Source organism: Rousettus aegyptiacus, unplaced genomic scaffold (genome assembly GCF_014176215.1).
Source record: "Rousettus aegyptiacus isolate mRouAeg1 unplaced genomic scaffold, mRouAeg1.p scaffold_m13_p_6, whole genome shotgun sequence".
Classification (NCBI taxonomy): domain Eukaryota; kingdom Metazoa; phylum Chordata; class Mammalia; order Chiroptera; family Pteropodidae; genus Rousettus; species Rousettus aegyptiacus.
Genome location: NW_023416309.1, coordinates 27,407,278 through 27,429,636, shown reverse-complemented (window position 1 = coordinate 27,429,636; position 22,359 = coordinate 27,407,278). Strand labels below are relative to the sequence as shown.

The 22,359-nt window shown below is 31.3% G+C and overlaps 1 protein-coding gene across 1 annotated transcript in view; it reads right to left on the bottom strand.

Annotated features, from left to right (window-relative positions):
- Positions 1 to 22,359, bottom strand: part of PCDH15 (protocadherin related 15) — a gene marked incomplete in the record, with an annotated part of 701,567 nt that overhangs the window by 565,684 nt on the left and 113,524 nt on the right. Inside the window, 1 exon segment of the mRNA XM_036222126.1 lies at positions 21,965 to 22,083. Within this exon segment, the coding sequence (XP_036078019.1) occupies positions 21,965 to 22,055 (91 nt within the window).

Genomic DNA, 22,359 nt, shown 5'->3' with positions numbered 1-22,359 from the left:
CATTAAAAATCCATGTTCTTAATCAGGATGAAGCTGAAATATTTTGGTTTCTAAATCATTAAAATTTTCATAAACAATTTTCTGTAAGGGCATATATTACTGGTATGGTTGATTCATAGTTATATGTTGGGCCTCATTAGCTATTGCTCTAATATTTGCTGTCACAAACATGGTGAAATTTAAAACTATTAATAGTTTATACACTAACTATACAAAATAGTCTCTCTTGAAATTAAATTTGCCATAATCTGTATAGAGAAAGGATTTACAATTGCAAGTTTTCTAAAGCCAATGCTCTAAGAAAAGATAGGTCAGGAGCCTTTAGCCAGGTTTTGGCTAGAACAAATAGTGAATTCTTTTGGCAGTGTCGAGCTTTCTCAGACAGGCGTTCTGGTATAGTCAACCTTGGGATGCAGTTTTAAGCATTAGAAACTACACTAGTGTTTGTTCAAGTCTCTTAGTGTGTGGTAGTACACGGAATTGTTTGAGCTGAGAGTTTGCAGCTCTCATAGGCCAAGTTTGAGGCCCATTCAAGAAAAGGGCTCAGAAGAGTATGACTAAAGTGTGGTCAAGGAGAAAGTTTATTAGTTTCAAAAAACTAATAAAAATTACTAATATCTACAGATCACTACATGTCATGTGCTAACTAGTAGTTTACAACATTGTCTTATTCATTTCTTATAGAACTCTTCTGAGGAACATACAGTAAAAACTATGTTGGACATTACTGGAAATGGGGTAACAGGTTGAGAGAAGCTAAGTTAATCCTAAATAACTTTTTGAATTTGTCCTTAGTTCTTCAAACTGTATTTTTGTAAATTATCACTATGCATAGTTATCAAAGGACCAGGAAGCTAGAAAAAGCTGGATATGTAGGAAAAACAAAGAATGACTGCACACATCATCCACTCAAGAGTTTCTGTGTGTGAGAAAAAGCAGGAAGACAGGCCTCTATTTGGCATTACACTCTTCTCACATGAACGATGTATTAACCTGTTCTCTGATTTCTTTTAGGTTTTTAGAAGTTTACTAACTTGATCTTTTAAATAAATTTCTCTTATTCTGGGCTTTTAATGAAATAGGAACTTTTCCTTTATCATATTGCCACTAAAATTATATAAATCTTGTTTCACGAAGATTTCTCTTAAATCTATTTTATAGGTCTTTACTTAGAAGTTAGGAAGCAAGATATCTTAGGAGTTATGCTGGTAATGGGTCTAAATTTAATAATCGATGGGAATAAATATAATTACCTGATTCATTACTTTATTTTTTCATCAGTTCATATCAAACCAAAGCCACTACATTGGCTCTCATGTGACAAGTACTATATTACATGCAATGTATAGAGCAAAGAATATGACATGGTCCCCGATCTCTAGGAGATCCCCAAGAAATGGTTTGGTTATGGTTGGAGATGGTGAGAATGCTAGACTGACACTCATTAGTAGAGTCACTAAATCATATTTGAAATGTAATTTGAAAATGAGGAGTGTTGATATCCTTATTCTTCCATTCTGAGGAAGACTATGAAACAAAAATGTGTGATTGTGCCAAGAATGGATCAAAGGGAGAATAAACACATTAATCATTTACCTGAAATTTCCACATCCAAAAGCATGCTATGGACTTTAAAATCAGACCTGGATCCTGTCTCAAAAGGATTTGGACATTAAGTTTCAAGGGAAAATATTAGTGTAGTTTTTTGGGAGATGTGTATATACTTTATAGATCAACTGGGATAGGCACTAGCTAGCTTGTACTCTCATTAATAAGAATATTAAAAAGGAAGCAGGGAATGAAAAGTATATTCTCATTTGTAAAATAAATTATAACCCAATAAGAATCTCTAGTTTCTAAAATAAAGCCTGAGATTGACTCCAAATTGTACTTATATAACATTTTGATGATGTATGGAGATGATCAAGTCCTAGTACATGAGATAATTTTCTATGAAAGGAATTAGGTCATTAAAAAAAGAGTAAGCTAAAGAAGGAAAAACATGTAAATCTGAAGATGAGAGCCAGGTAAGGTGTGAAGGGGCATCTACTGGATATTTTCTCCTGAATGTTTTGGTTTTTAGGTGTATTTTGTGTGTATGTTATATGTAAAAGATTTGACCATCTGGATAGCTCTTGGATTCTTTTTTCCTCTAAAGTTCTAATTATTTTAAGAAGTTGTTTTAATAATTCAGTTAAGAGATTTGCATGATCCTGAAGTTTGGTGTATTTGTTTTAACAAACAATATGAAACAGCAATGACAAAGTGAAGAAGTTTTATTCTTTATCACATTATTTCTCTAGCTCCGGCAGAGGAGGGAAATACTGCGTTAAATAAAGCATGTCTGAATCCACGGAGGAGACCAGAGAGCGCACAGAGCAATTTACAGTTGAGAACTCCTTGACACAGGGAAAAAAAGAAGTGTTTATGCAAGGACAAATGAAAAAGGCAAAACAAAGAAATGAAACAATACAAATTCTCGTTCCTCACAGAAACACTGATCTATTGAAAAGAATGGAAATCTCTAGAATTGCCAAGATTTTAGAAAGTAAGAAACATCTATAAATCAATTACATAAATATATTCACTGTGGAGAGATCTCTTGACAATAACCAGGTAGATGAGAAAAGCTGAATGTAAATTATAAAAAGATTTAGGCACATAAAAATTTTTATGAAAATTTATGAGTCAGCCAGAACTATCCATGATTCCATGCAACCCCTCATATTCCAACATGCCCACACACCAGCCAAGAATCTCTCTTCTACTCTGAGAGCCACCCTTCAGGTTTACAAATCTCTTTCATACTCTTGGTATGAAAATTACTGTTTAAATCATGAGGGTTTTTTACTCTCATATACTTGTTTCAGGAGCAAGTTTTATTCTTATAAGATAAAAAAATACATTTCAAAAGAATTAAAATTTTATAAGTGAAATTATTTGGTTTCGACAATATTTTCCATACTTAGGAATGTTATTTATATGATATGTCGATATAGCAAATAAAAATTTTTAAATGATAAAAATATTTGTTTATTATGTCAAAAGCAGGTCCATTTCGTTGTAGCAATAAAAAATAAAGGCTATTTCACTTATTTTAATTATTGAAGATTATGTAAGTGCCTGGATTTATTACATTGTATCCAAAAACATAGTTTCACTTGGAATATGAAGAACTATTTATTTGTTAATCTAAGAAGTGACGGTGTTCTTAGTGCATGAGTTAGGGTTCTGTAAATTTTCTTAAAAGAGGATAAGAAAAATGGAAAGCAAAATGAACAATAGGAAAAGAGACTAAGAAGAAAATTTATATATTTGTTTTTAATTTTTTTAATTAAGACAGTTAATTTGAAAAATATCTGTGCATATATGCTTCTTCCAACTGCTTCAGCTGTGGATATACTAAAACAAACATTTGAAACTCAGCAAAACAGAAAAAAATAATGATTAGGCTTCTTTCCAACTATAAAACTGCAGTCATTCTTCTTTACACTCTTAAAAACACCACATAATATCTGATGTCACTACTTGGGATAACAAGTCCAAAATAGAGAATTTTTTTTAAAGTGCATTTCTAAGTATATGTGTCCTCTTCAGGAAAACAATATTTTAGCCCATGAACTTGCCATTTAACTATTATGGCCAGATATAATCATTCACTAAAATGTTATGTTTATCTTTTCCTTGCTAAAAAAATAATTACATGTATAAGTATGTCTAAACAATATACTGTTTAGTTTTTCTTGTTTTGAGGTGTATAAAAAAGATCTCACACACACACACATACACACACACACATTCTTGAACTTGCTTTCCTGATTCATAGTCAAGCAAAGTTGTAATGAAAACAATTACTTAAAAAAGCATGTAAAACACATACTTATTTAGCTGAACTTGCTTTAATAATTCGAGTAATAAGAAATAGTTCCAGGTGAAAATGGTGACAGAATTTGTATTTAACGCCTCTCAATTTATAATTTTGATACATATACATCTCCATATAATGGAAAATTTCCTAACCTTTTGCTAACCAAATTTTACTAATTCTATGTAGTATTTTGTTGGATGTCTGCTATATAAGTGGCATTCATAATGACATAATTACTATTTTTTAATCATACATACATAATATGTGAAGCATTGTGCTGGGTGCTCTATATTATTTTATTCCATTTAATAAAAGTTTTATTAGTTAAAATGGAAAATATATGCAGTGGTAACAAATAAAAAAAAAAGAGGCTTAAAATAATAAAAATATATGTAAATTCTTGTTTATTCTCCATGTCCAAATGTTTCTTCTATCATATTTGCTCAAAAAAGCAAGTCGACAGAAGAGAATAATGACAAACTCATTATTAGAGGAAAGTAAATGTGAATTATACACTAGCTCTTGAAGTTTTCATTCAGGGTTGGCCTGTGTAACTTCACTTTTAATCACATATATCATGATTGTACATTACTTAAAAAAAAAAAACACCATCCCTCCCCCACATAACTGCAATTCTATATTATACCTGTAAAAAGAATCTAAAGGATCTGATAACAAGTCTGACTAACCTCTCTCAAAAAGCATTTTGAGTGCCATTACCAACATTTCTGAAATAAAGAAAATGAAGCTTAAAGAGATGAAGTAAAGTAAATAGACATGAAGACATTAATCCAGCAATTCTAAGAATCAAATATTAATCTGTTTCTAAAGCCTTCCTCCTCCATTTTTAACATTTTAAATTGAATCTTAAAAAAACATTATTAGACTAATCATAAACAGTTTATTATATCCTATCACCATTAGTAAATAAATGATGCTTTTTTAAAAAAAAAAAGATATTTAGTTATATAATTCAGTGAACATTTCCAACTTCCTTAATTTCAAAACTGCAAAATTACCAATTACTATGTACCTGTACTTTTTGGACTCTCACGTCCTTCTACCTCTCCATACCTAGAGGTAATCACAAAACCAGATGCCAGACAAGAGTTATCCTTGTAAACAGACCTTTCTAAAGGACAGTAGTCTCAGGTCTCTTTTCTGCACATAATATAATTAAATTACATTTAATTTGGATATGGATATCACATTTTCTCTTCTGGATTTGAAATTTATAAATGCTATGAATGATGTCAACAAACCAACATCATTAAAGATAAAGCTATTTTAACAAATATATTTTTATGCCACCTGTGATAAAAAAAAAAAATACAAACCTTAGTTAGATTAGGTCTCTGAAATGTACAAAACAGAAAGGAGAAAAAGAGAAAAACTGATAGAAGGACCTAAATAACAGTGCCAAGTCACAGTCTAGCATTACTGTTAAAATTTTTAGAATTAATAATTGAAATAATAGAGAGATACAAAAAGGCCCATCTATACAATATAATATTTTAAAGCCTTTAATTTGATGACATTAATATGAAACTTAAGTCCTCTCAAATATAGTCTTATTGTTTTCTAATACTATGAAACAGAGTCACATTTTTGGTTGTTTCACTCAAAATCATGTAAAGGGAAAAAATGGCTAAATTGAGACATACTGATGGTGAAATACAAGTAAAGCAGATTTTGGTAAGCTGTTATTATTCCAAGTATATAAAAGCTTTTCAAAACTTTATGCCATAGCATATGTTATTTATTTTGAGCTATTTTTTCTTCTCTCTATCACATGTTTTTGCCTCTGCCTATCCTATTCCTATTCAAAATCAATTTAGAATCATTTGTTAACAAACAATTTAGTGGGGCTAACTTCAGAATAATTTAGTTATGTATTTTGTGTTGCCATAATATTCTGTGAATGTCACTTTGACAGCTTTATGAGTTTTGCCTGTGTCTCTAACTATGCTTTAAAATCTTTAAGGGATGTGTTATTTTTCTGTGGCTGTCATAACAAATCACCACAGACTATGTGACATAACATAAATTTATCATCTTTTAGTTCTATAAGACACAAGTCTCATTGGTCTAAAATCAAAGTTTGAACAGGGATGTGTTATTTCCCCGAGTTCTAAAGGAGAATTCATTTTCTTGTCTTTTTGTGTTCTAGAAGCTGCCTACTTCCCTTGGCTCATGGTCTTTCCTCCATCTTTGAAGTCAGTAACAGCCAGATGAGTTCTTCTCACAGAACATCACTCTTCCACAGTCACATTTTCCATTGATTCAAAATTAATCTACTTTAGTTTTCTACTTCAAAGAACCCCAGTGATTATATTGGGCCATCTGGATAATCCAGGATAATCTCTTTATTTTAAAGTCAGCTGATTACTTAGCTTAATTGTATCTGGAATCTTAATTGTCATGAAATGTAATATATTCATAGGTTCTGGGAATTAGAATGTGGGAATCTTTGGGAAGCTGTTATTATGTTTATTCCAAGGAGTATAGTTAATTATCTGATCTGTGCCATGATATCAATTAGTATGGTATTGAAACAATCACGTTTCAAGAACAGTTAGCTGGTCTTGTTCAGCACCATGGACAGCACCAGGTACAGTCACTTTAAATGTCTGAAGTAGAAGAGGACCTCATATGTGGACAATCCCCAGGTCTACTTGACCAATTAGTTTAGTACAAAAATCTCTTATTAAATAATTAGTTTATATTAATCTCCTTATGTAAGAGATGAGGAAACAGTGTCTCAGACAAGGAAAGTGATTTTCTCAAGGTCATTCAGATTTTTGTTCCCCTCAAATATTAGCCCTGCCATTTCTGAAATATCCCTTTGACAAAATAATCTTATGTAACTGGCCTCACTTATTTATCCTTTTTTCTTAAAGTCACTTGAGGGTAGCACCTCAGTCCTATGATCATTAAGAAGCATTGTATATCACTGGTGTCCATGTCAAAATTCTGTCTCTCTGTAATCTCAAATCTGAAAACTCCTCAAAGATCAAAGATGTTGCTAAATGCTGAAGTCATCAAATGTTCTTTACAGAAATAGGGAGATTATCCATTCCTCACTCTTTTTCAAATCTTGTAACTTGCTCCAAACAAACACACACTTAAATAAATTCTGATGGCTTAGGGTCTCTCAAAAAAAATTTTGTTTTATCTTATTATGACCTTATGTTTTAGACATACATTTATGAGACTAGATTAGGTACCAATTTCAGGGAGAAACTGTACATTTTACCTTGACATTTTGATTATAATTTCATAAATATGTTAAAAGGAGGATATGGTTTACTGGATGACAGATTTATAATTAAGGTTATTCCTGAAAATGAAAGTGTGGAATATGAGGGAACAAATCCACCTCACCAGAGGAATTTCCCCACAGTGTTAATAAATCTAGAGTATATATGGTTATATATATTCAATTAGGGTATTTAATAATATTTAATATCCTAAAGTTCTTCGGAAAAAATCTACCCAGACAGAAACAATGAAGAAAAATGAAAAATTAGACAGCTAATGGAATTATGATAGTGCCTAGCTTCAATTCTTCATACTTGTACCCTATCCTATAATAAAAATTCTACTGTCCCTTTATCTCCCACATCCCTTGAGAAAGATAAAACTTATAGATGAGTATTAGTCTTAATCTTCCAAAATTAATAGCTCTGTTTGGTGTTTTCATATTGAATTACAAAGTGGATATGGAAAATAATGCATGATCATTTTCCTTAAATTTCTTTTCAAAATTTTTCATACATATGTTTATGAATAAATTATATATTCAAATTTGTGGTATAATGTAGCCACCACAAAACTTAAAGTTACTTTCAATTTTCATAGTTTGTAATATGATATACAGAGATTTAGACAACACGATCTCAGAAGAAGAATCTACGAGGAGAAATACATATTCTTTGGCCTTAAATTCTTAAAGCTGTATTTAATCAAAAGGTTAAAAGTTAAAAGGTATTTCTTGAAGCAGAGGCTAAATGTATTCATTTTATAATATCAAAAAAGCCTTGGAAATTAATTTTTTAGAGGAAAATTATTCTAGAATGCTAGACTGACATTCCTTTATTTCTGTATTGTTTTGGTTTATCTTACTAAGTATATGTTAGATATTTTTACAAAGAATTACAATTCATTAAATCGCAGACAACATAGAGTAAAAAATTCAGAGAATAATCATAGTTAAATATTATCTTTCAAGAAAAAAGTGATCAAAATAAATTTAAAAGTCGACTATGTTCTAACTTACTTTTGATTTTTTCAAAAATCTGGGCAAACATTCAGGATTACTGTTATTGTTGCAAAAATTCAACATCAATCTCAATTAAGTACTTTAAATTCCAAAATGATCTGTCTACAACTAAACTCTTGATCTCCCCTCTTTTTAGGTTTTCTCTCAGTGAATGGTCCTACTCTATAATGGCTTATGGCAACTTTGCCTCCCCTTACTCTATTCACTCCTGATTGCCAATAAATTACCCACCACGTGTGTGTGTGTGTGTGTGTGTGTGTGTGTGTGTGTGTGTAATTTCTTCATTTAATCTCTCCGCTAGTCTCCAGATCCAGTTTCATTCTCCACCCACCCCCAATCCCCTCAGAGTTTAAATTACTATTATCTGTTGCCACAGGTGTTTTTCTTGCTTAAGTTGTTATTTTCCTCCATCATTTTTCACACAAAATCATTCTTCTTAGTATAGCTAGCAATCTATTTTGTTTATATATATATACACACATAATATATGATTATATATACATACATATGACTTTTGTTTTCTGTTAAAGCAATATATCTTTATAATTTGGTACAGATCAAAATAATGTCCATTTGGATAGTAGGAGCAGGAATCACATAAACATAGTATTCTGAATGACATTCAGTTATTTTTGAAGCTTATTGAATGTTATATTCTAAATCAATGATTTAAAAAAAAATCCATCCATTATTTTTTATTCTAGCCAAACATGTCAACAATCTTAAATTGTAGCATTTCATATTATAATACATCTGTCCACGGTAAACATGTAGTTGACACTCCTCTGTTTTAGGGGACGTAGTTAAACCTCTTGCGTTTCAAAGTGCTTTCTCATAAGTTTAGTTATTCTAATTAGCAATTCCATCATTGGCCAGTTGTTATGTCCATTATTTTTTACTAAGGGGATAGGGTTTGTAGAAAATTCAGAATTATATAATTTCATAAGGAGAAAATTATTTACATAATGTATCTTTTAACATTAGCATGGGCTTTGTACTCAGAAAACTCAAATAATTTTCAGCAAATAGATAGTTTTTTAGTTTTTAATATATAAATTAGTATCTCTATATAATTTTGTTTATGCTATGGAATGAAGCAACTAATATTATGCATTAAACAGAAATGCATCAGGACTGTCTTCAAATATCACTCTTTTGGGAATGTACACTCAAAAACCACATTTAAAGTAGTGTTTAGAAAAAAGGGCTCTTGAGTTTAAAGAGTCTAGAAACTCTGAGATACTAGACATTGCTTGAACTGGCTCAGGCCCAGAGTCAACAGTTAACAACAATATTACTTCTACTTTTCTTTTTCTGGGACAATATCTCACTTTAGATTTTCAAATGAACTTCTATGCAATTAATATTTAATAAGTGCTATTTGACAAAGCTCCTAGTTTGAATTTAAATCTCAGATATTTAGATAACAAATTGAAAATCTTTTCAAACTACACTTTCATTGGGAAAGAAGTTGAATAACATCTCCCTTCAAATGTTCCTCATATGATAATAGAAGGAAGCTTCAGAGATATTTAAATATGAGTGTGTGCACTCTGGGAATTTTTATATTACAAGAATGTACTCTGGGAATTTTTTTTTTCTCTAAAATGCTATCCTAATTCCTTCCTGTAAAAAGGGAGCCTAAAAAGTCTGGTTAAGATTATCTTTTAAAGTAGATCCAGCAGTTAAAAGTGACTAAGGTAAAAAAAATATGTTCATTGTGCTTTCTGGAATTTAAATTAGCTAAAAGGGAACAGAGAGATAAAAATATTTCAGCAAAGAGAGAGAGAGAGAGAGAGAGAGAGAGAGAGAATGGAAGAGATGCATATACCAATGGTTAATGGGTTTCTATTTTATGCCCAATACCTTAATAAATGTAGTTCAAAAAATCACAGGCTAGATGCAAAATCATACAAAGAATTATAATATACAGAAGAAAAGGTATATACAAGTTATAATGATTGTTCTAAGAAAGGAGTGGTCAATTTAATATATAGTGTGTAACTGTGTGTGTGAATGTTTTCATACAAAAAAATTAAAAATATTGATTAACAGTGAAAAAATGTCATCTATCCTACTTTAATTTTAAGATAGTAATAATTATTATATTCAAAAACATGTATTTATCATTTCCTACATGCTAGAAACCAGGCTAAGCAATTTACTTGCATAACATCAGTTACACCTAACAGTAATCTAATTGAAGTTGTTATTCTTCTTGTTTAACAGATGTAGATCTGAGTCTCACGGAGATTCTATAGTTCATCAAAAATTATATATTGATTTTGTGAGGATTTGAAAGAGGTCTATCTGATTCCAAAGTTCATGCTTCAACTACTATGCCAAAGATAATTTTTAATATACACACACTACCAATGCTTTATCATCTATTAATCCTCTTATGTTTCCTTTTGCTTTGATTTGCACATATGAATTTATGTGTATCAGGTTTGAATATAATGTAACTCTACATTAATTCTCTAAGTAACTCAAACCTATCTTATCTTAAAAATCTTCTATATGACTAACTACAACTGACAGACTTTAACATACTTCTAGGCAGGCAACATAAATATCACTCTTTTGAATCTAACCCTTCATAATCTATAGTACATTGATTTATATTTGTAATGTCATTTTGTCCCTTTTGCTGATATTTCATTTGAACTAGGCAGTAACATTCATGAGGTTAAGAAATGTATCTTCTTTATATTTGCATCCCCAGAATTTAGCAAACAAAAATGGCATATAATAGATGCTAATAAATATGTATTGAATAAATGGACATATAATAGAAATTGATCATAGCTTCCATCATTTCCTAAAATTCCATGAATTAGGGTTCATATTATTGTACTTTCATGAGTCCTTTAGCACTCTGTACTAAGGCTATAAAGTACAATGGTGGAGAGTGTGGCAGTTTCAGCTAGGCTGTCTGACCTAGCATCATAGCTCTTAGATATAGGAACTGTACAATAATAAACAAGATAGTGTGTTATTTTTAAAACTTTAGTTTCTTCATTTGAAAACAGGAATAATAATAGAGCTTATTTCATAGGATTTTAGTGAAGATTAAATAGATTCAATAAGAGAATATACGCCTTGCTAAGTCTTTTCTTCTTTTTGCTCGACTAGAAACCCAATCATTCTGAGAAGATATTTTTCTGTAGCCCTCTCAAGAGTGGTAGTTTTGTTCTTTTCTTACTTCACTGGGTCTTGAAGTGGGTAATACACTTTTAAATGTTACTTCTACTTTTCCATTATCATTGTCACACTACTTAAAAAGAAAAAAAAAGAAGAAATAAAAAAGAAAAACTTTGTATCATATCATTTAACTGCCTGCATTTTCCTCTTCCTCCCTTCCCTCTCTTGCAACCATTCCAAAGTTCTCCCTTAAACTTCCACAAAACTAATCCTGTTAAGTCACAAAGGAGCACCACATGGATAATTTGATATTCAGTTCTCACACATTGCCGTACTTGATCAGACTTGACACAGCTGATTACTTTCTCCCTGAAATGTCTTCTTCATTTGGCTTCAAGTAAACTATTCTTTCCTGGTTTTCCTCTCATTAGCTGTCTCCATAAATCAATATCCTTTTCAATCCTTCTTTCTTTGTCTTCCTAGACATTTATAGTTAATGTTTTTATGGCTCAGTTCTATCTACATTTATTTATTTGATGAGGTTGTTCAGCCTTCCTGATAGTTAGACCAAATATATTGATATCAAACATTAAATTCTATCTTTTTCATCTTTATATCTAACACTCCAACAAACCCCATTACCTATACCTTCAAAATACATCCGCAATCAACTATTTTTCCCATCCCTGTTATGAAGACCTGTCTAATCTATATTTTCTTCTTGGGATGTTGTTTAAAAATTTCTCACTGGTCACCGTGATCTTTACTACTGATCCACAACACAAAGGCCAAAGCAATTTTGTTAAAGCTTGACTGAAATCATCAATCTTTTGCTTAAAATACTAGTAGCTTTCTAACTTACTTAAAAGGAAGAAAAAAAAAGAAAGAAAAAATAGGAAGAAAGAAAAAGATAGTATTCTTACAGTTGTTTACAAGGTATTATGTAATCAGCTTTCCCCATAGTCTTTCTGGTCTTACCTCTTCCCTCTCCCTCACTCAGCTCAACATTTCAACATTTGCTTGTGACGTGTTCTTCAAACGCAGTAGTCATGTTCTCATCTCAAGGCCCTTTCACTCACTGTTCTGTCTTCAAAGCTCATACCTAGGAGTCTACATGAATTTTTCCCTCTACTTCTTTAAAACTTTGCTCAAAGAATACCTTCTTAGTAAGTCCTTTACACACGATAATTTACAATTATATTTCCCTAAGTATTTCTTCTCTCTTTTTCCTGATTTACTTTTTGATATGACCTCTTTCACATACTAACATACTACATAATTTTTTTATTGATTTGGGTTATCTTGTCTCTTTTCAATATAAAGCAAACTCCACAAAGATAAGGATTTTTGTTTGTTTTTGTTGTTTGCTATATCCATAACATGTAGAATAGGACTTGGCACCTCGTAGCCACTTAAAAGTATTTGTTTAAAACTATGTAAACTTGTGTAACTGAAATGTTATAATACACATATTATTGTGTATGTGTAGGTGAGTGTGTGTTGTATGTAATGTGAGAAGAGGAAGGTGTGTATTATAGGTAAGGTGTTTGACACACAGAAATCTCTCAATAAATGTTAGCAATAATTATTAGAAATCTAGTATGCACATAATAGATGTTATATATGCTTGTTATACTGAACGAACAAATGAATGAATGAATGAATGAAACAATGAGCATAATCTATTATTAAAATTCTTTTAAAATTCTGTATTCTTCTCTTATGGGGATATCCTGGATATTAGATCAATTGTGGCCAAATCCTATATATAACCATGTAACATATGAAAGAGTTAGCACTGTGCCTTTTACACATTACCTAAGTCTAAGCCTTATTAGTTCTCATCAGTATTCCAATTGTTCAATAAAGACACTTAATAAACTCAGAGTAGCTGAACAGTTGTCACTGAGCAGTGTAATTGAACAGTCCTGAGTACAGTATATGATCCTAAGAGAGTAACATGAACTTAGCCACTGATCTTAGAAATAACTGCTGCAGAGTGATCTGCCAACATTATGAACAGATGCCCAAAGGAGTTGCTGATAATCAGAAAAAGAAAGAAAGACAACACACATGAAGAAAGGATGGATTTCATATGAATTTTCTACAAAGACTTTTCTAAACGACACACTATGAAATAAATACAACTGAATATCTAAAAAGTCATATAGATGATGAAAGATAGATGATAGATGATAGATGATAGATATACATACATAATAGGTAATATAATTTATGTAACAATTATTTTTCCTACAAGATGCAAAAAAGTATGTTGTGTGTAATATCTCCATATTGTAGATATTTATTGATTGCTTATGATCTTATGTCAATATTGAACAGTGTCATATAAATCAAATTCTAACTAAATACATTTTCGAATTGTTATTTGAACTCCTGCTACTATCCTCAAAGCTCACCAACTTACTCCTAAATTGTTAAAAGAGATATTTCATCTCTTCATCTATTTTTTTCTTATTCAATGCCTACTTATTTCAATAACCACTAATTGGGTCATTCTGCTTGGTGCTGAGGGAAACAAAAGTAAGCAAGAGTCTCTGTCTTCAGGAATTTATAACCTAACATAAAAAAAAAAGATATAGAATTATGATATAATGAGGAAGTTAGACATTATTTTGTTTTAGTTTAATTGAGGTCTAACTCAAAAAATTGTTTATATTTAAGGGGTACAGTGTGATGGCTTGAGAATTATACATTATGAAATGATAACCACAGTCAAACTAATTAACAAATTATGTCATATAGTTATTTTTTTTTGAAGGGGAGAATAAGAACACTTAAGACCTACTCTCTCAGCAAATTTCAAGTAGCCAATACAATTTTATTAACTATATTAACCATATTGTACATTAGAACCCAGAAATTATTCATCTTATAACTGGAAGTTCATACTCTTTAAGAAAACTCTCATTTAATTTTTATTGAGTTTCATTAGTAATATCAAAGACTAATTAATAAGTTAATATCACAAAATAAGTAGAGTTTGAGTAAAATCAGGAAGGAAAGGTTAAGATTTTGATGTGATAATATAATAGCACAGCATGTGGTTATTGAATGTGGCACTGAGATAAAGAGTAGAAGTTTGTCATTTAATTGTGGGATTAATACCATACTGGGAAAGCAAATTAACCTCTTTTTTTTTCCTTCTATTATCTCCTGATCTAGGAATAGACATAATAGTAGTGAAATAGTATATGATTATTAAAATCACAAGGATCTCATGGAATTCTTGGGAAATGTAAATAAAATGATCTATACAAAGGGCTTAGTTAATACATGTTAAATAAATATTAGTGGTTATTATAAAGAGATGCTGTTTACACATGAAATAAATAGCAGTATGGTTCCTGATTTCAAGAAACCTATTGAACACATTGGAATGACGTATATAAAATTTACACAAACATATCGTAATATTATATAAGAGGCACTACATACACTCAACTGCAAAACCTGAGCACTACAAGCAATCAAACAACAGCTTGTAGCAGTGTGACACAAGGAGAGAAACAGACAAAGTTAGAGAGATGTAGTCAGAGAGACAAAGACAGAGAGAGGGGTGATTGTTGTAAGCTGGAGTTCCATGAAAGAGATAAGCCTATAAACAAGCTTTGGACAGATGGTGATCACAATCAAGTACATAGTGTTTTGTTATCTTTGGATACATTAATAACTAACCTTCCCTGGATGAGGTAATAAAACAGCATGTACAATCCTCAATGCTGCATAGAGATATATCTGTATACATCTTAACTCACAACACCAACTCAGTATTCTTGTTTTTCTGAAATTTCCATATGCTCCTCAAATTTTTTGAAAAATCAAAATTTGGCCTCCAAATATTTTCTGATTATCATTACCCCAAATTCTTCAGCAGATCTTCTATTACTTTTTTCCTAAAACACTTGCCTGTACCTAAATCTATTATTATACAGATCGAATTGTATTGACTATCTCATTATGATAGCTGAATGAAATGATTGTCTAATATTTTTTCCAGAGTTGATATTCTAGAAAATGTTAACCAAACAAAAGTCCTATAGAGAATTAAGAATGTAGACTAGAGAAAAGGTAATAATAAATGAGGCAGATATGTAGTTCGATTAATGTACTGTATAAGGAAAGTTAGGGAGAATAGAAAATGACCGAGAAGAGGGTTTAATAATCAGAAAATATCCAAATTTGCTTATTATAGAATATGTCTCCTTATAGAAATATAAGCAAAAGTGGGGCAATTTTGAGTTTACAAAATAGGAAAAGGTAGAATATTTATCAGGAAGACGGAGAAGTCTGATATGCAGATAATCAGAAAAAGTCAGTTAAAAAGAGCCTCTGAGAAAAAGAAAGTTGTAGGAAGGTAGATCAATAATGCTGTTAGCTGAAACACTAGACAATTATACGATTTGCCTAAGAAAGTAGTCATCGAAGGCCTTAGAGACCACAGTTTTAGTGGAGTTGTGAGAAAAACGAAATTGCAGAGCTTAAGGAAATTGGTGAAAAAGTGGTGGTAACAGGTACAGAGATTTGACAGAGAAGGATTCAAGTAAGGAAAGCCACTCTATTATGAGTTCTATGAGTCATTAATGACTCTGAACCAAGCAAAAGTATAGTCATACTTTGCTCAGTTTCAATTTTTATTAAGAACAGTTAAAATTGATTCTCCATTTTCATACAGTTAGAATGTGAGCAATTTATTTTTCGATGGGTTAAATTTTTTTATACTGTTAGAACCAGTTACCAGTTATCATAAATATTATCTGCATACATTGCTTAGACATTGAATTAGACCTCTTACTTCTTTTCTCTGTTTTAACAAGACAAATGAGATTATCTAAAGTATCAATACTTTGCTATTCTAAGTTACTTTGGAAATAACCTGTGTGTGTGTGTTAGCAGAGAAAGAACCTTCTAAATAAAACAATTGCTTTTCTGTTTATCAGAGTTTATTTTTTTCTAGCTCTTTAGCTCTCTGGCCTTCCAGGTTATACAGATGGGTTTAAGTGAGCCTATTACTAGAGTGTACAGAAGTAATTCTTTTAGGCACAAGGTCAGAGCTTAGAGAAGTCAAAGCTTTAATTGTTGCTGAAACAATAAAGACATGTTTTCAAACCTTTGCGCTAAAACTAAATTCATTTTGAGGATACAAGGATCCACAAGATTACCCACCTTCAGAAAAGAGGAGATAAGAAATGCAAATGTGAGAACAACCTAAGAAAGATAATACATTCAAACTTTCGTCTGAAGATGAAATTTAGTTTAGTCAAGTGTATTAGAATAAGAATTGTGAATAACAATGTTCTTTCTTGTCATTCCATTCTAAATGTCCTATAATAATACTAATGTATAATATATATAACAATATAATATACATAATGTTTATAAATATAATAGTTAATAGTTAAAGCTCAAAAAATACAAACTTTTAGGATTTTTAAGTCAACCTGTAAGAAAAACACAGCTACTCTCAAAACTTTAATTTAACCTCTCAGAATAAAAACAAAGTCTATAAAATAGAATAAGTGAAAGGAGTAGACAAAGAAGGATATCTATAATATATTTAGGTAAAAAGTTGTATAACCATATATGCTGTACATGGTTTTATTTTTGTCTAAAACATGTATTACCTATATACTACATGTATGTGTATATATTTGTCTGTCTCTGTGTGTGCATGTATATTTGCTCTATTTATATGTATGCTGTCTTAAGCAGTTAAGTTTCAGAGACAAAAATGTCCATTGAAATTACTTAGGTATAATCTTCAATGATCATCTTTAATTTAATTTAATTATAACTGAAATGGGCTCAAAAGAAACTACTGCTTTGTACTATGTTCAGAGAAAGATAATGTTAACAAGAGCAAGCTAACTGAATTAGGCTGAAAAATAACAAACTGGAAGAATGAGATATTTTTAAAACAGTGAATGTTCCACAAATAGAGTATGTAGTCCATGAGGCAGAGGTATTGCTATAACAGTGCCCCATGCAAGAGCCTATAGTAACCTGGTAACATGAATCATTACGATTGCTTAATTCTTCTTTAACCATCTCTTATTAAGGCATCTGTAGGGGTGAACCATCTTGCTCAGAAACGCAAGTGCTTTAGTCATTGGATAGTTATATTTTCCTTATCATTCTATTATCTAGATTGTAATCTGTATGTCATTCTCTTCTAATTATTATAATTCAGTGGCGCTCTACTTCATGACCTGTGAATGAATTGATAAAAATGAAATTTCCAAGTTTTTAGTGTCAAATTTAGAACATGTTTGCATTAGCTCTTAGAACTTGGTTACATCTTTAATTGGCTGACTTGTGTATCTCATCGTTGACCTTCCATGGGTTATGTAACAATGAGCATGAACATGAACCTGAAAATGTTCCTCCTCAAACTCCACTTAATGTTTCATGTGAATTAGTAAGCTTTCCAAGGAAAGGCTACAATCATTAATACTTTTAAGAATAAAATGTAATTTAACAAAGTTGTCTTCAAAGTGTTTTGTAAATTTGAAGAAATATAAAGAAAGAATACATAAACACTGCACAGGAACACAAAATACTCATTTATAAATCAATATGTAAATAAATTTTAAAAGTATAATTATTTATAAGCAATGGCCTTCTATGTTAGATGGTGTGTTAAAATGTATAAAATTGAATTTCAGAGAGTTATTAGGATCTATAAGGAACTGAGCCTTAGGAAGTACTGTGATTTTTGAGGTTAAAAACAGCGTCCCTTCTTATAATTGTTCTTGTTGCACGCTACGTGCTATGTAAGGGTTCCAGCCACATTATAGATATATACTAATTTATGTAATAGCTCAAGGCCAGGACAGAAGAGTTTTGGCTTCCAGGCTAAACACTTGAGCAGCCAGAAAAAATTCTTTCTTTAATGAACTCCTATTGGCTTTTATGGTTTGTGCACACTTAGGGAAAAATCTCAACCTTCCCCCCACCCCTTTCTCTTTATCTTTCTCTCTCTTTCTCTCTCAGACACATAGACACAGACATATTGGCATACATACCTTTTTAAAACTTTTACACTTTGGTTAAAACTTAGTCATACTATTATAATACAAATTTTTTAATAAATACTTTTCCTATTTGATTATGGTAGTGATACATATTAAATATGATAATTAAAAATGCAGAGGAAATAATAAAACATGCCCATCACCCATATATCATTTTCCTCTTTTCCTCTCTCTCCCTTCATTTCATTGTTCACTTATGAACTCAAAATCAAAACAAAAGAAACAAAAATACAAACCCTGTGCACAACTTGGTTTACTTACCTCATTGTAAATAATGTTATTTGTTAAAACAAAGAATATGTTTTATATATCTTTTATTTTACATGACATACAATTTAGCAGAGGCTCTGCTTCCTCTCTTTCCCAAAGGACCTCCTTCCTGAGCTCTCTACACTCAATTTAGGATCAGGGCACGTAATCCCATTCAAGCAAAAATGTCAGGATTGATAATGCATTAAACTATAGCTAAATATCAGTCCTAATGCTCTCTTGAGTGGGCAACAGGAGACCATAAACTATACATCTATTAGGATTAGGTTTTCTGATTTTCTGTTAGCTAAATTATGACTTTTTAATAAAATATCATCAATCTCAATTACTAATGCTTGCTAAGACATATCATCATCCAGCAAGTGAAATGTCCATAACAAAATAGGCCATATACAAATTCATTACTGAATCTAAAAACTTACCCTGGCAATTTTAATGAGAAAGATAAAATAATTTAAATCTTAGCCAAAGTTTTCAAGCAAAAATTTTGTTATAAAACATTAAAAGTAATAATTAAACAAAAGATTTTTCTTAGAAAGTTTCACATATTTGGATAATACTAGAAGATTCTAAGATAAAGTATTTATAAAATAAATAGTTTTTATTTGTTTTTCTTTCCAACTTCCTATATCCAAATAAAAAAATAAATAGAAAAGCAAAAGGAAACTGTTCTTAATTAAAAGTTCGGAAGAATCTTATTCTTTAATAAAAGAAAAGCCTAGACTATTATACTAATTGCCTTAGGGTCGTTTCAATTTTTCTCCTTCATTTTTTTCTATGTATGTAAATCAGTTGTCAACTATCAAAACGGGTTAATCCAACTAGTGAATTATCTATGTCAAAAGCGTTTTCATTTTTATCTTTTCTTGCGTGTTTCTATCCTTATTTTAACTATCACCATTGTCTTCATTCAACCTAACCACACGCCTGCATCCTCAAGCATTTGGACAAAAAAAAATTGTTCAAGAAATTAATATTACACATTCAGTCAAGTGTTATTTTTTGTGTTGATCATGCTTCACCGAGTCCTGCCTTTATTCCTGCATAGTATGAGTTCACAACTTTATATGGATTAAAAAAAAAAAAAAAAGATAACTATGAAAGCCATTTTCATGAACAATAAAATAAAAGTGAAGTCAAAGTCCCTGACCGAGGGGAGCCAGAGAGAAGTAAAGACTTGGAAGAGGCCTAAGGGAAAAGAATCATTACTGTCACTAGGGCCACATTTGAAGATGCTCGTATGGAAGGAATACTGAAAAGCATATAAAGGTAAGAAAGAAATCTCTGTAAAACGCTATACAAAATTTACATTTCTTGCCATAGTTTCTATCCTTCAGTCTTCCTAAGTAATGAGTCTCATATCTCCAGGAAAGAACTGAGATAACTTTCTAACTGTGGTTATAAACAAAGGCATCCATGAGTACATTATGCAGAAGCCTAACTGTAAACTATCACTCGGCAGGTGTGAATTTCCATGCTGCTTCAGAAAGTAGATTATGTGATGGCCAACAGCGACAGATAATCTTGTTTTGGAGGTTATGCAAGCACATTTCGAAAAATAAAGAGCTAGAATGAGATTAAGGAAACCAATTTATAACATCACAGGTTCAAATAGAAGTGAGCTCCTCTGATAGCCAAAATTGCATTGCTAAAAAGTACAGGGTTTGTGAATGTCTAATGTTAGCAAAGAAACTGAATCCTTCCCTGCCTGCTCCATGTGAGCACTAAATATGCATAAAATATAGAATGCCTTATGACATAAAGAAATTTCAGCATGCTTATTTGTTATCTATTCCTGGGGTACAATTTAAAATGTATTATTTTAATATGAAGTCATGCTCTTTTAAGTTTCATTGATTTTTTGTTTGTTTCAAAGCAGTAGTTACATTATTTTTTATTGTTACATTTTTAAATTTGTTGTTAGACTAGGGAGTCATAATTTCCATAAATGTCAATGACAAGAACATTAAATTTAAATGCACTTGAAGTAAATATTGTGCTAATTAGTAGAACTTTTCAAGGGATTATGCTGTTGAAAGCAGTTGCTATTGTGAATTACTCTACGAATCCCCAACTACAGAAGGCTGAGCATATCTTAATATGTGCAGAATTTGAATACTGTTTTGGTTAAAGGAAATTTAATTCATTTATCTTCATATCATTCAATTTAGCCAAGTAAAGCATTAACAAAATTCTCAACCTCTGATGCCACTAGGAGCAACTAGATAACAGGACAACTAAGGTTAAGAGATGGTTACTTGCCTGTGTACCCTGAATCCTGAACAAATGTCAAGTAAGAAGAATGAAAATTAAGAAGGAATGAAAGAGAGAGAGAGAAAGAAAGAGAGAGAGAGAGAGAGAGAGAGAGAGAGAGAGAGAGAGAGAGAGAGAAACGAAGAAAAGAAAGAACTAACTCACCTCCCTCCCTCCACTCCCAGACCCACTCCATACCGCCTAAAACGACGCCCCTCCCCCTTTCGTTCTGGGGGTCTCTGCAGTCTTCCGTCCTTCCTCCTTCGTACCTCCTTCCCTATGCTAGGAAGGAAGGAAGGAATCTTTCTAGAATAGCTACTTTTAGGATGAGAAACTTTGTCCATTTTTTTCTTCTATTAAACTTAAAGTATTACATATATCTTAAATTTCATTATGTGGTATTATAAGACAGGGTCCTTCAATATTAAAATTCTAAGACAAGCACATTTGGGCCACTGCAAACATAATATGTTAAATAGTCTCTAGGGATAGGGAACTTGATGACTAATATATCATTTCGAAGGAAATTACTTACAAAGTCTAATGCCGAGTCTTTTATATCTTTCACTCTTTCCAAATAAATTAGAGGGGGATGAAATAATGTAATACACAAAGTGCTTAACACTAAAATCAGTTATGGCATCTACTTTTGCTCCTTCAAGGATCTTTTCTCATTGGAAATTTTGGTATTTTTTTGATATCACTAAGCTTTACTTGGGACCATTTATTTGTGTTTGTCCAAGTGTTAGTAAATAGAATTTAATATTTTTCTCCATATTTATGCCTTTATTTTTCTTTCTTTAATGTTTTTCTTTAATAGCACTAAGAATTTGCTTAGTGAGAATAAGTTTTCAAATAGAGGCCTTGCATTGGATTTTCTACCACATGGCAATTCTTGTTAAGAAAACAAAGTGCACTGGATTTTTGTAGCATTTTTGTAGCATTTTAATTAAGGTAAATTATTGCACAGACCTAGTAACCTTTAAAAATGAACAATAAATTAGCATTATTCCTTTCTGTGGTGTGTTTCATTTTCCATTTAATAACAGAAACCCTGGCTAACTATAAAGGTCAGACTAAAAGCAGCCTTACCATCATCATATTGTCCAAAGCAGATTGCGGAGAGAGAGCCAAGGATAATCCCAGAGGCTAACCATTTCCAGAGATAAAGCTGTTGTAACATCTTCTATCAAGTTCCACTCAAGGCTGATCTGAAATAACAAGAGTGAGAAAGAAACATTTGACAGGTTCATTAATCTGTTATAGGTAAACACAACTGTCACAGCAAAGTCTTAATGACTTCATAGTTAATTACCTGTGCCATGCTGTCCATTAACAAAGTAACACACTTGTTCAAAGTAACACACTGGAACTCTTTATCCACAGGAATTTGCAGACAAGTAATCTCTGAGAAAGACATCTTCTCTGTTACTTACTTTGTAAGCAAGTAAATTGAGAATTTAACATACGATAACATCAGAACTACA